The sequence below is a fragment of the Martes martes genome, assembly GCF_963455335.1.
Source record: "Martes martes genome assembly, chromosome: 2".
NCBI lineage: Eukaryota > Metazoa > Chordata > Mammalia > Carnivora > Mustelidae > Martes > Martes martes.
Window position 1 is genome coordinate 73,842,994 of NC_137889.1, and position 12,354 is coordinate 73,855,347.

The 12,354-nt window shown below is 35.2% G+C and overlaps 1 protein-coding gene across 2 annotated transcripts in view; it reads right to left on the reverse strand.

Moving 5' to 3' along the window:
- The window catches only part of TLL1 (tolloid like 1), a gene marked incomplete at its 5' end in the record, with an annotated part of 211,830 nt that overhangs the window by 89,891 nt on the left and 109,585 nt on the right, over positions 1-12,354 (reverse strand). For both annotated transcript variants that reach the window (XM_080797399.1, XM_080797398.1), the window contains one exon: positions 6,941-7,046. In XM_080797399.1, coding sequence (XP_080653525.1) covers positions 6,941-7,046 — 106 coding nt within the window. The remainder of the gene's footprint in view (positions 1-6,940; positions 7,047-12,354) is intronic.

Sequence of the window (12,354 nt, forward strand, 5' to 3'; positions counted from 1 at the left end):
CTCACATTTTAATGTAGGGCAAGAGACATTAAACAAAAGATTGAGTACTGAGATAGTAACAGGTACTATGGAGAAAAAGGAGTGAAGATGGACATTGATTATCCATTGATGGAGTAGCTTTTAAATAGAGTGATCAAAGAAAAACTCGCTTGGAAACTGACATTTTGGCCAAACATGAAGGAAGTAAAGATGAGGGCACTGTGAGTAAATAGGAGTAAAGAATTCCAGAAAGAAAGAATAGGAAATCCAACTGCTCAGAGATGGGAGGATCCTTAAAGTGTTTGAGTGTCACACACAGAATGTGACTTTTAGCCTAAGGAAAACTGTTACCATCTGGAAGATGGTAAACAGAGGAGTGACATGATCTATGAGTGCTTTATGACTAACCTCTCTGGCTCCTAGGTAAGGGTAGTGTTCTTTAGATAAAACCTGGATAACACAAATATAGAATGGAATTCTTTATAAATCTAAGTATCTACAGAACTCCACATGCATATTTCTTGCGATAAAGGGAGGGAGGGGGAGCTAATGACTTATGGGAGTAGACCAGCAAAGTGAGAGGTTGCCCATACTTAATAAGATGCAACTCCAACTAGGTCAATGCAATGGAAGGAGAAGTTGAGCTATAAAATAGGGCAATACTGAGAAAAGCCATTTTCAACTCTGCTTCATAAATCAACAGATATATTAATTCGGTAAGCCCAAATTAATGAAGGGTTACTTTGGAGGCCAAGAAAAATTAAGGCCATCTCACCTCAGGTTTAGACTTAGCATAAGTACAGCCATCTTAGCTCCGGCAGCTATCTCAGACCCCTGTGCCCAAGGGCTTAACTTTCAACAGATTGCAGCGAGGGAGCTGCTCTGCTACGTATGAAACCCCGACCCAGAAGCAGGTCATCTATGAATGGTTTAGCACCAGGCTCCCCACGAATGTCTGTTGCATGACGGACGAGGGGGCAGCCCCCTTTCTGGCCGTGCCCCGTTTCCCAGAAGGAGGGGCTCTCCACACCGGACCCCAGTCCGACGCAGGGCAGGGCACGCCATGCCATGCGGGGCGCACGCAGCAGCCCGCTGGAGGGGATGGCAGGGGACCAGCTATCCGAGGCCAACTGAGACTCCACAGCGCTGCCATATCGTTCCGCCTGGGTGGGATTCTGACTTAGAGGCGTTCAGTCATAATCCCATAGATGGTAGCTTTGCCCCATTGGCTCCTCAGACAAGCTGCCTTGGGGGACCACAAACCCCCTGGTGACCACTTAAGGGGACTTTAACCCCTGAAACGGCGGGGGACTCGAACCCCCTGGTGGGGGGGCAAGGGAGTCTCCCAAGACCCCTGGTCGATGGCCTGCCACGTGTCCACTTGAGCCAATGTCAACCCAGATACAAGTTGGAATTCCTATGGGTAAAAATGCAGATTGGAGCTCCCAAAGTATGCACTCAAATAGATAAAAATGAGTGCACTCACCAGCCGGCGCAAGACCCTCTGGGTTGGGGTCCTGGAAGTCTCCCAGATCTCGGTGGACCTCCAAATGTTATACCGGAGTTTTCGCATCTGAGAGACCACCAAGGAGCCAACACCGATGCAATCACACAAGGGTTTATTTGACAAGCTTAAGCTTGGGCCCAAGTATACCAGACACAGCGGAGTAGGGACTTGGACCCCGAGCTTAGTTAAGGCAGGGGTATTTATGGGTTCCTGTTACTAAAGCAGGGTGGGGCTTCCTGTTACTGAAGCAGGGTGGGGGTCTCTGGAACCAAAGCAGGGTGGGGGTTCTTGTTACTAAAGTAAAGTAGGGGAAAGTTCAGCCCTTAAGCACAGGGGTCTGAGATGACTGCGGGAACTAAGATTGCTGTACTTATGCTAAGGCTAAACCTGAGGTGGGATGGCCTTAATTTTTCTCGGCCTCCACAGTTACCATTTCTGCAGTACTTCAGTACCAACAAAATATTCATTATTTTCTAATTCTAAAAACAGATTTGTAATCTTTAAAAGGTTCATTTTTTTCCAGTTTTCAAAAAAGTTCAATTTTAAAAGGTCAAGGACATCTTGACAGATATATTCAAACTCAGACAATAGAATGATGAATTTTGACTCCTCTCTACTGAGGTAACTTCTCTTCCATTCAGAAGGGGTCAATCACCCTTTATTTTGTTCTTCCTTTGTGGTCAGGAAGTTAACAATTCTCTCCCTCCACATCCAGGCCATTAAGCAATACAGACTCTTCCTGAATATCCTCAGTGAGGCACTATCAATAGTCCAGTGACAGATTACAAAGGGCTTCACTTACTAATCTTCATTTATTCTACCCACATTAGAAGAGTGAATTAGCTAGATTTCTTTAAGAAACTTTGTAAAACTTTGCAATTCTTTCATTAAAGAAAAATGGGCAATCCCAGTTAGCAAGCCTCTAGTTACAAATTACCCATTACCCATGCATACAAAGGCCACATATATCTAGCCCTGTTCTTCCTAAAAGTAAGTACCTAAATCTGCCGATGGACTAAATCCATGAAGACAGCTAAAACTTTTTATAGACTCCCTGGGTTCAGAATAGAAGAAAATATAAAATTACAAATACTTGCATTAACAGAATGAAGAACAAAAAATACATGTTCATCTAATTAATGTAGGAAAAGCATTTGACAAAATTCAAACACCTTTCATGACGAAAACCTTTTAACAAACTAGGAATAGAAGGAAACTGTCTCCACATAATAAAGACCATAAATAAAAAGCCAACAGCAAACATCATACTCAGTGCTGAAAAACTGAACGTTTTTTCATCTAAGATCATGAACAAGACAGAAATCCTTGCTCTCACTGTTTCTACTCAACATAGTATTGAAAGTTGTAGCCAGAACAATTAGGCAAGGAAAAGAAGTAAAAGACATCTAAATAGGAAAGAAAGAATTAAAATCATCTCTCTTTGCAGATCATGTAATCTTATATGTAGAAAACCCTAAAGAAATCACACCAAAAAAGTGAGAACTAATAAACAGATTTAACAAAGTTGTAGAATTCAAAATCAACACACAAGGGGCGCCTGGGTGGCTCAGTCAGTTAAGCATCTGCCTTCAGCTCAGGTAATGATCCCAGGGTCCTGGGATCGAGCCCAATGTGTAGCTTCCTGCTCAGTGGGAACCTGCTTCTCCCTCTCCTCTCTGCCTATGCTCTCTCTCTCGCTATTTCTGTCCCTATCTGTCTCTTTCTCTCTCAAATAAGTAAATAAAAATAAAATCTATAAAAAAAATCAACACACAATAGCAATGCATATTCTGAAAAGGAAATTAAGAAAAACAATTCCATTTACAATAGCATTAAAAAGAATAAAGTACTTAGGAATAAACCCAATCAAAAGGTGAAAGATTTGTACACTAAAAGCTACAAAACATTTCTGAAATTAAAAAAGACACAAATAAATAGAAAGATATTCCATTGCTTATGGATTAGACAACTTAGTTTGTTAAGATGCCCACACTACTCAAAATAATCTATAGGTCCAGGACAATCTCTATCAAAATCCCAATGGCATTTATCACAGAAATTTAAAAAGTCCTAAAATTCATGGGGAATCTCACAGAACCTCAAACAGACAAAAATTTTTGAAAAAGAACAAAGTCAAAGGACTCACACATCCTGATTTCAAAATACATTACTAAACTTAAGTAATCAAAACAGTGTGATACTGGTATAAAGACAGACCTACAGACTGATGGAATAGAAAAGGAATTTCAGAAGTAAACCCTAGTGAATATCATAAATCATTTTCAACAAGGGTGCCAAAACTACTCAGTGGGAAAAAAAACAATCTTTTCACCAAACGAGGTTGGAAAACTATATAGCCATGTGCAAAAGAATGAAGTTAGACAATTATTTCAACTATATACAAAAATTTACTCAAAACATTTTAAGACCTAAACACAAACCCCAAAATTATAAAATTCTTACATAAAAAAAGAGGAAAACCTTCATGACATTGGATCTGGCAATGATTTCTTGGATATGACACCAAAGCACATTAACAAAAGCAAAAATATGTGAGTGGAACTGTATCAAATTAAAAAGCTACTATGCAGCAAAGATGAAAAAAACTGCTAAGTATGTATATAAGAAGGAGACAGACTATAGACAGAAATACTACAACTCAACAACAAAAAATTAAATAATATGACTTTAAAGTGGGCAAAAGATTTGAATAGACATTTCTCCAAAGATGATACACAAATGACCAGAAAGCACATGAAAAGATGTTCAACATTATTAATCATCAAAGAATGCAAATCAAAACCACAATAAAACATCATGCCATACCCATTAGGATGGCTACTATTTGAAAAAAAAAAAAAACAATGAAAAAAAAAGAAATGGAAAATAATACATGTTAGTAAGGATATGGAATAATTGGAACACTTGTGCACTGCTGTGGGATTATGAAATGGTACAGTAACTACAGAAAGCATCATGGAGTTTCTTCAAGAACTTAAAAATAGAACTATCATATGGCCCAGCAATCCCACTTCTGGGTATATATGCAAAATAACTGAAAACAGGGTCTGGGAAAGAGATTTGAATACCCATATTCATAGCAGCACTATACACAACAGCCAACAAATGGAAGCAACTCAAATTGCATGAACGGACAAGTAGATAAACAAAATATGGTCTATACCTACAAGGGAATATTATGCAGCCTTAAAACAGAAGAAAGTCTTGTCACATGCAGCAACATGCATAACCTTGATGACACTGTGCTAAGTGAAACAAGCCAGGCACAAAAAGACAAATATTGTATGATTCTATTTAAAGAGGTATCTAAAGTATCTAAATCTAAATTCACCAAACACAAAGTGGAATAGTAGTTACCAGGGCTGCCAAGAGGGGAAAATGGGGCACTGTTGTTTCACAAGCAGGGGCATAGGGTTTCAGCTTTGCAAGATGAAAAAGTTGTAAATATCTGTTTCACAATGATGTGGATATACTTAACATTACTAAACTGTACACTTAGAAATAGTTAAGATTATAAATTTTATGTTTTGTGTTTTTAACAATGCACGCACACACACAAAACTTCAAATACCTTGGAGGTCCTGGCTAAGAACTGTGCCAAATATTTTATCTCCTGGAATTCAGTTATTTAAATACACATACAAGTTAATAAACATCCTCTTTAAAAATCAAAAGGATAAAATAATGTTGGTTCGGTCAACTCTTCTAACAGGTAGGTATAACTACTTTCACTCTAAGAATATAAGTTCATTAGAAAAACTGAATAGGATAATTTTAAAACAGGAAGACAAAATAATCGGTCAAGGCTGCTTGGTACATAGCACCATGGGGTGGGATGTGGGGATGGTGGACTGCAGGTAGCAAGGGCAGAATGATTTATGGAAAAGAAGGAAAAGAAACTATTTAAACATGTTAAAGAAATGCAGAATTAGGGGAAATATATATTTTACATTTTGGCATAGATTCATCATTTATCAAAGATAGAGAGAACGAATGATTTCCTCTACTTTCCACTACTTCCTGTCTTCCAAAGAATCAAAAGTCAGTTAGTTATAAATAATCCAGTAATATATGAGAGGTGCCTTGGCTGAACTGGGATCCAAATCCCATTTGTTATGTTCCCACAGAAAAGTCAATTCCAAGCACTGACCTAAAAATAAAGTGTTATAGCTCTTTGAAATTAATTTCAGGCCAAATTTATGCATGTATTTCTACCAAAACTTAAATTCAATTCCAGGAACAATAAGTTTTTGGGTGGTTATTATATTTAAACAAGCACATATGTGTGTGTGTGTATACATACACACACACATATCACTTCAGTAGAAAATAATTATTAAATATTGTTAATAATTATATTAAAATACAATTAACATTCAATCTTTCAAATAATATAATTTTGTCTTTTTAAAAAAGCATAATTGAAAAATGTATCCAGGTATTAAGAGTTCATTGACACACTTTTCTTTTTATCAGGCATTTTTTTAGGGGGCACCTGGCTTGTTCAGTCAGTAGAGCACATGACTCTTCATCTCAGGGTTGTAGGTTCAAGCCCCACTGTGGGTGTAGAGATTACTTTAAAAAATAATAAAATTTTTTTTTAAAAAAGTTAAAAAAAAGAGGGGGGCATTAATTTGAATTTCTTATCTTCGTTCCAATCCTGCCTTTAGAAACAAATGTTTGATGAATTGTGAAATGGCTGTAAATGGCCAAAAAGAATAAACTGGAATGGACAAGAGTGTAAAATAGGTATAAAAATGGAAAGGGGATGACTTCAATGGTTTGACAGATCCAAATTCCTTACCTGGGGACTATTTGCTTGATGACATCATATTTAAAACAAAGTAACTGAAATCCAAATTTATTTCATTCTTTAAAAATAGCATTCAATATTTAATGAAATGACTTTAAGTGTAATAAGTTATGAAATTCTAAATTATATAAAGTATAATTATCTTCATAATATGTTCTTTGGGAATTAAAATAACATAACTCACACCTGAGCAACAGAAAACACAGAGTAGAAAACACAAGTCACATAGACAGTAGACACTCCAACTCAATGACCATGTACCTTATTTGACTTGTGAATGCCTAATTTTCATTAAATACTGCTAAGCCAATTTAATATGCTGAGTGGTTTAATAATCATTTTAGTTGGACTTTTTAAAGTGATTTAGGAATGTAAAATAGTTTAAATAATTCATACCACTTTAATTTTTACTCTGAATTTATGTATCTGATAGGAAATGTGAAAATATGTTTTTAAAATCTCAAATGCTAGTGTTGGTTATAAATACCAATCAAGTATTTCTGTACTTAATGGCAACAGCATTTGAAAACTGTTCTAGTTCTAATATTAAACACAGCCTTGTGAGGAGCCACACAGAGGAAAGGAATTAAAAGTCAAAAGGTATAACCTGAGACTCCAACCTTGAGAAGGTGTTCCTGGCATAGTGCATAATACTGTCAAAGTCGTATCTTTCTCCAAGTGAGTTCACTTCTCCAGGCTCCATCTTCAGAAAATTGTATTCTTGACCTAAGAATCAATCATAAACATTTCAGAAGCCTTCTAACAGACAGAGAAAAGAAGAGAACCCCTCCTAGGCGTGCATCTGCTCTTGACTAAAGGCTGACTGCAGCCACATATGAACAGCCTGCTATGTGCAAAAGTATGCATCCAGTGCTACTGTGTTCACTTCTTATCACATTGAACAAGGAATACTGAATTTGATTAGATAGTTAATTTTCAAAAAAAGCTGAACTACCAAAGGCATACTTCAGGTTGTTTTCCATGTACTTCCATTTTACATTCTTATAATATTTGTTTCTCTAAACTCTCACTGCTTGTTTCAGTACTGCAGGAATGATCATGAAAAAGTTATATCTTTATCTAATCAGTCCCCACCTTTCTCTTATGACTACATTTGTCAAGATCAACACAAATCATCTTTCTATTTGCTTTAGAGTCTTTCTCTGAAATACTAAGAAAAATACGGAAGGAATATTTGTACATACACAAAACACCACAGGCTTTAGCTATGTGACTTTGTCACTAAAGGTAAGACACCAGCAGCAGAGTTCACTCAGAATGGAAACATGATTCCCTCTGATGAATCCAATCCAAACTCTACTTGGAGGGATTTCTGATCAAGAAGAATGTGCTTCAGAACTTAACAATTTATTTATCTTTGTTTTACTTTTCACAACTGTCATTTTAACTTCTGGACATTTTCATTTTAATGGGTTTCTCAACTGGCTGTTTATAACTGTGTTGCTATACTGTTTCTTGAAATCTGAAAATAACAGACTTCTCTATGTAGATCTATGGCAGTGGTTCCAGAAACAGAGAATACTCTCAGAATTCAGGCCTCAGTAACTCCATTTTCACAGTCTCAGTAGCAGCTTTTATGGCTCATTTATGTAACTTCAAAAGTTTTGAAAGATCCAAATGTAAAGGTGAGTTCTCAGAATTCCGAATTCAAGGTTGCAACTCAGAATGGAACTATTACAACACTCATCTAACTAGGTTTTTATTCCAACTGCCATATGACTATGAAAAAAATAAATACTACATTAATGAAAAAAATTATAAAAGACAATAGAGAAATTGAGTGATACCAGAGCATAATAACTCTATGAGAAGGAAATCCAGTCTACTCACTTGAGCATGAAGGATTAAAGAATCATCCTGAAGTTACAGAACCCAAGTCCCAGGCTAAAGTGTTTTAGTCTATCTTTCAGTGACTTAATACATTAATGAACTAACCAGCCTGTATGGTGTAATATGTGCCTGTCAAATCTCTGATGTATCTATGTGCACTATAACCATTTTCAGGAAAAATGCTACATTCTTGCCGACCTCTCCTAGAAGCAACTGTTACATCTTTCTTCTTCACAAGGAAGAATACATATATTTTAACATATCCAGTTCTAAAGTGACATTTTCACAAAGCTGTGGAGCTGATTTTATAGACATTAACCTGTAACCCACTGGAGATTTCAACTTCAAGCACAATATGGGAAGATACTCTCTAGTTAAAGCAAAATGCTTTATAAAAATTTCTGGAAGTGGAACATTAAACAATTTCAGTCATACATTTTGAGGCTTAACCTGTAGGTGACTCAGTATTTGGTGATAAATAAAAACAATATGCCATACATGGTCTAAATAAAGAAAACTGAACTTATCTCATGAAAAAAAGGGAAAAGGATCAGAGCACTAGGAGAACTTACCCTAAACAATTAAAAAAGAAAAAAGATGATAAGCCTTGTCCTTGAAAGAGTATTCAAAAATGGATTAAAGTATTCCAATCTTTATGCTGATTTTGTTCCTACTGTAGTTTTAATTTTGCATATAAATGAGAGGCTAAAGTCTACACTTATTAGACATTGCCCTTGAATAACAGTTGATCTTAAGTATCTGAGCCAGAGTAAGTCATAAATTTGTTGAAGATTAATCTCCAACATGACATGACCTCTTTCATACTAGAATTGCCCTGTGACAGTAGTTCCAAATACTTAGGAAATCTCACACAATAATTTTTTCTTTTCTATTGGCCTGAATGTTGAGTCACCCAAAGTATGAATAGCCTAGTTACTAAGAACAATGTTAAGTATTAGATATTTATATGCTACTTATATATTTCTTGCTTCAATACATACTTATGTTAAAATGGAGTCCTATTATTAAGAGTAAGAATCATTCTTAAAAGTTACTTCCTTTATAAGATGTTTTCTCCATGTAATAAAAGGAACCTAATAACTATGGTTAACAGCAAACTTCTTCTCATTTAATTGGTAGTTGAAATCACTTTCAGAAATATTATTTCCTCTTTATTTCTTTTCTAATGATATAAAGTAAGATGAACTTTGATAGCTGGCTCAGGCATTTGAGTCCCCTATATTGGGAGTGAACATTTTTTGTACTTCTCTTTGATAATAAATACTACAAATGATTTCATCATTTTTAAACTGATATATAATTGACATACAATATTATATTAGTTTTATGTGTGTAACAGTGATTAGACACTTACATACACTGAAAACTGATTACCACAATAAGTCTAATTACCATCTATCATCACGCAAAGTTAATAAAGCATTGACTGAATTCCCTATGCTGTACATCACATCTCCATGACTTATTTATTTTATAAGTAGAAGTTTGTACTTCTTGATCCTGTTCACCTATTTCATATTCCCAAATCCCCTCTCCTCTGGCAACCACCACTCCATTCTTTGTATCTATGAGTCTTGGTTTTATTTTGGTTTATGTGTTTGTTTAATTTGTTTTTTTAGATTCCCCATAGAACTGAAATCATGTGGCATTTGTCTTTCTCTGCCCGACTTATTTCACTTAGCATAATACCCTCAAGGCAAGATTTCATTCTTCTTCATGACTGAGTAATATACGTTTTTGTGTGTGTGTGATGTATTCTCTATCCATTCATTTATTGAGGGATACTTTGGTTGTTTTCCTACTGCTGAGAATGCTGCAATGAACATGGGGATGCATAAGTCTTTTTGAATTAGTGTTTGTTTTCTTTAGATAGATATCAAGAAGTAGACTTGCTGGATCATATGGTAGTTCTATTTTTAATTTATTGAAAAACCTCCATACTGCCAGTGCCTGAGGGTTTCCTTCTCTTCACATCTTTGCCACGACTTGTTATCTCTTGTCTTTTTAATGAAAGCCATTCTAAGTGGCATGAGGTAATATCTCATTGTGGTTTTAATTTGCATTTCCCTGCATTAATCATTGATGATTAATGATGCTGAGCATCTTCATGTGTCTGTTGCCCATCTGTATGTCTTCTTCAGGAAAATGTCTATTCGGAGCCTCCATCCATTTTAATCAGATTATGTTTTTGCTATTAACTTGTATGAGTTCTTTATATATTTTGGGTATTAACCTCTTATCAGATATATGATTTGAAAATGTCTTCTCCCATTCAGCAAGTTGCCTTTCATTTCATTCATGGTTTCTTTCATTATGCAGAAGCTTATTTAGTTTGCTGTAGATTCATTTATTTTTCCTTTTGTTACTCCTGCACTTGGAATCATATCCAAAAAACAAAACACACAACTAAACCTAATGTCTAGCACCTTACTGCCAGTGTTTTCATCTAGGCATTTTATGGTTTCATGTCTTACATTTGTCTTTAATCCATTTTGAGTTAATTTTTGTGTATACTGTAAGATAATAGTCCAGCTTCATTCTTTTGTATATAGCTGTTCAGTTTTCCTAACACCATTTATTGAAGAGACTATCCTCTCCTCATTGTATATTTGTGCTCCTTTTGATGTAGAGTAATTACTCATATATATATATGGGTTTATTTCTGGGCTCTCTATTCTGTTCCATTGATCTATGGGTTGTTTATAAGCCAATATCATATTGTTTTGATTACTACAGTTTTATAGTATAATTTGAAATCAGGGAGAATGATACTTCTGGCTTTTTCTTTCTGAAGATCACTTTGTATATTCAGGGTCTATTGTGATTCCACACAAATTTTAGAATTATTTGTTCTAGGTCTGTGAAAAATGTCATTAGAATTTCGATAGGGATTGCATTGAATCTGTATATTGCTTTGGGTAGTATGGATATTTAGCAATATTAATTCTTCCAATTCATGAACTTGAATATGTTTTTACTTACCTGTATTTTCTTCCATTTCTTTCATTAGTGTCACAGTTCACAGTTTTCAGCCTACAGGTCTTTCACCTCCTTAGTTGAATTTACTCCAAGGTATTTTATACCTTCTGATGCAATTGTAAATAGGGTGTTTTCCTGATTTCTCTTTCTGATAACTTCTTATTAGTGTTAGAAACACAATATATTTTTATATATTAATTTTGTATCCATGAAATTTACTTAATTCATTTATTAGCACTAAAAAATTTTTGGTGGAGCCTTTAAGGTTTTCTACAAATAGCATCATGTCATCTATAAATAGTGATAGCTGTCTTTCCTTCTTTCCAAACTGTATGCCTTTTATTTCTTTATCTGACCTAATTGTTATAGCTAGAACTTCCAATACAATTTTGAATAACAGTGGCAAAAGTGTCTTGTTCTGATCTTACAGGAAAAACTTTCAGTTTTCACCATTGAGCATGATATTAGCTGTAGAAAGGTCATATATGGTCTTTACTATGTCAAGTACATTCCCTCTATACCCACTTTGTTGAGAGTTTTTATCATAAATGGGTGTTGAGTTTCATCAATATTTTTTCTGTATCTATTGAGATTATTATAATTTCTGTATTTTGTGATTATGGTATATCACATTGGTTAATTTGTGCATGTTGAGCCATCCCTGAATCCTTGGAATAAATTCCACTTGATCACAGTGCATGATCCTTTTAATGTATTGTCAAATTTGGTATGCTGATATTCTATTGGGGATCTTTGCATCTATAATCATCAGAGATATTGGCCTGCAGTTTTTGTGTGTGCGTGTGATGTCCTTGTCTGGTTTTAGTAGTAGAGTAATGCTGACTTTGTAAAATGTGTTCAGAAACATTTCCTCCTCTTCAATTTTTTTTTAAATTAGTTTGAGAAGGATAGGTAGTACAACTTTGTTGAATGTTCAATAGAATTTATCAATGAAGCATTCTGGTCCTAGACTTTCATATGTTGGGAGCTTTTAAATTACTGATACAGTCTCCTTATAAATAATTAGTATATTCAGATTTTTCTATTTCCCTATGATTCAGTCTTGGAAGATTATACATTTCTAGGAACATAATGAGTTCTTCTATGTTGCCCACTTTGCTTATCTTTAATTGTTCATAGTAATCTAATGGTCGTTTGGATTGCTGTGGTATCAGTTATACCT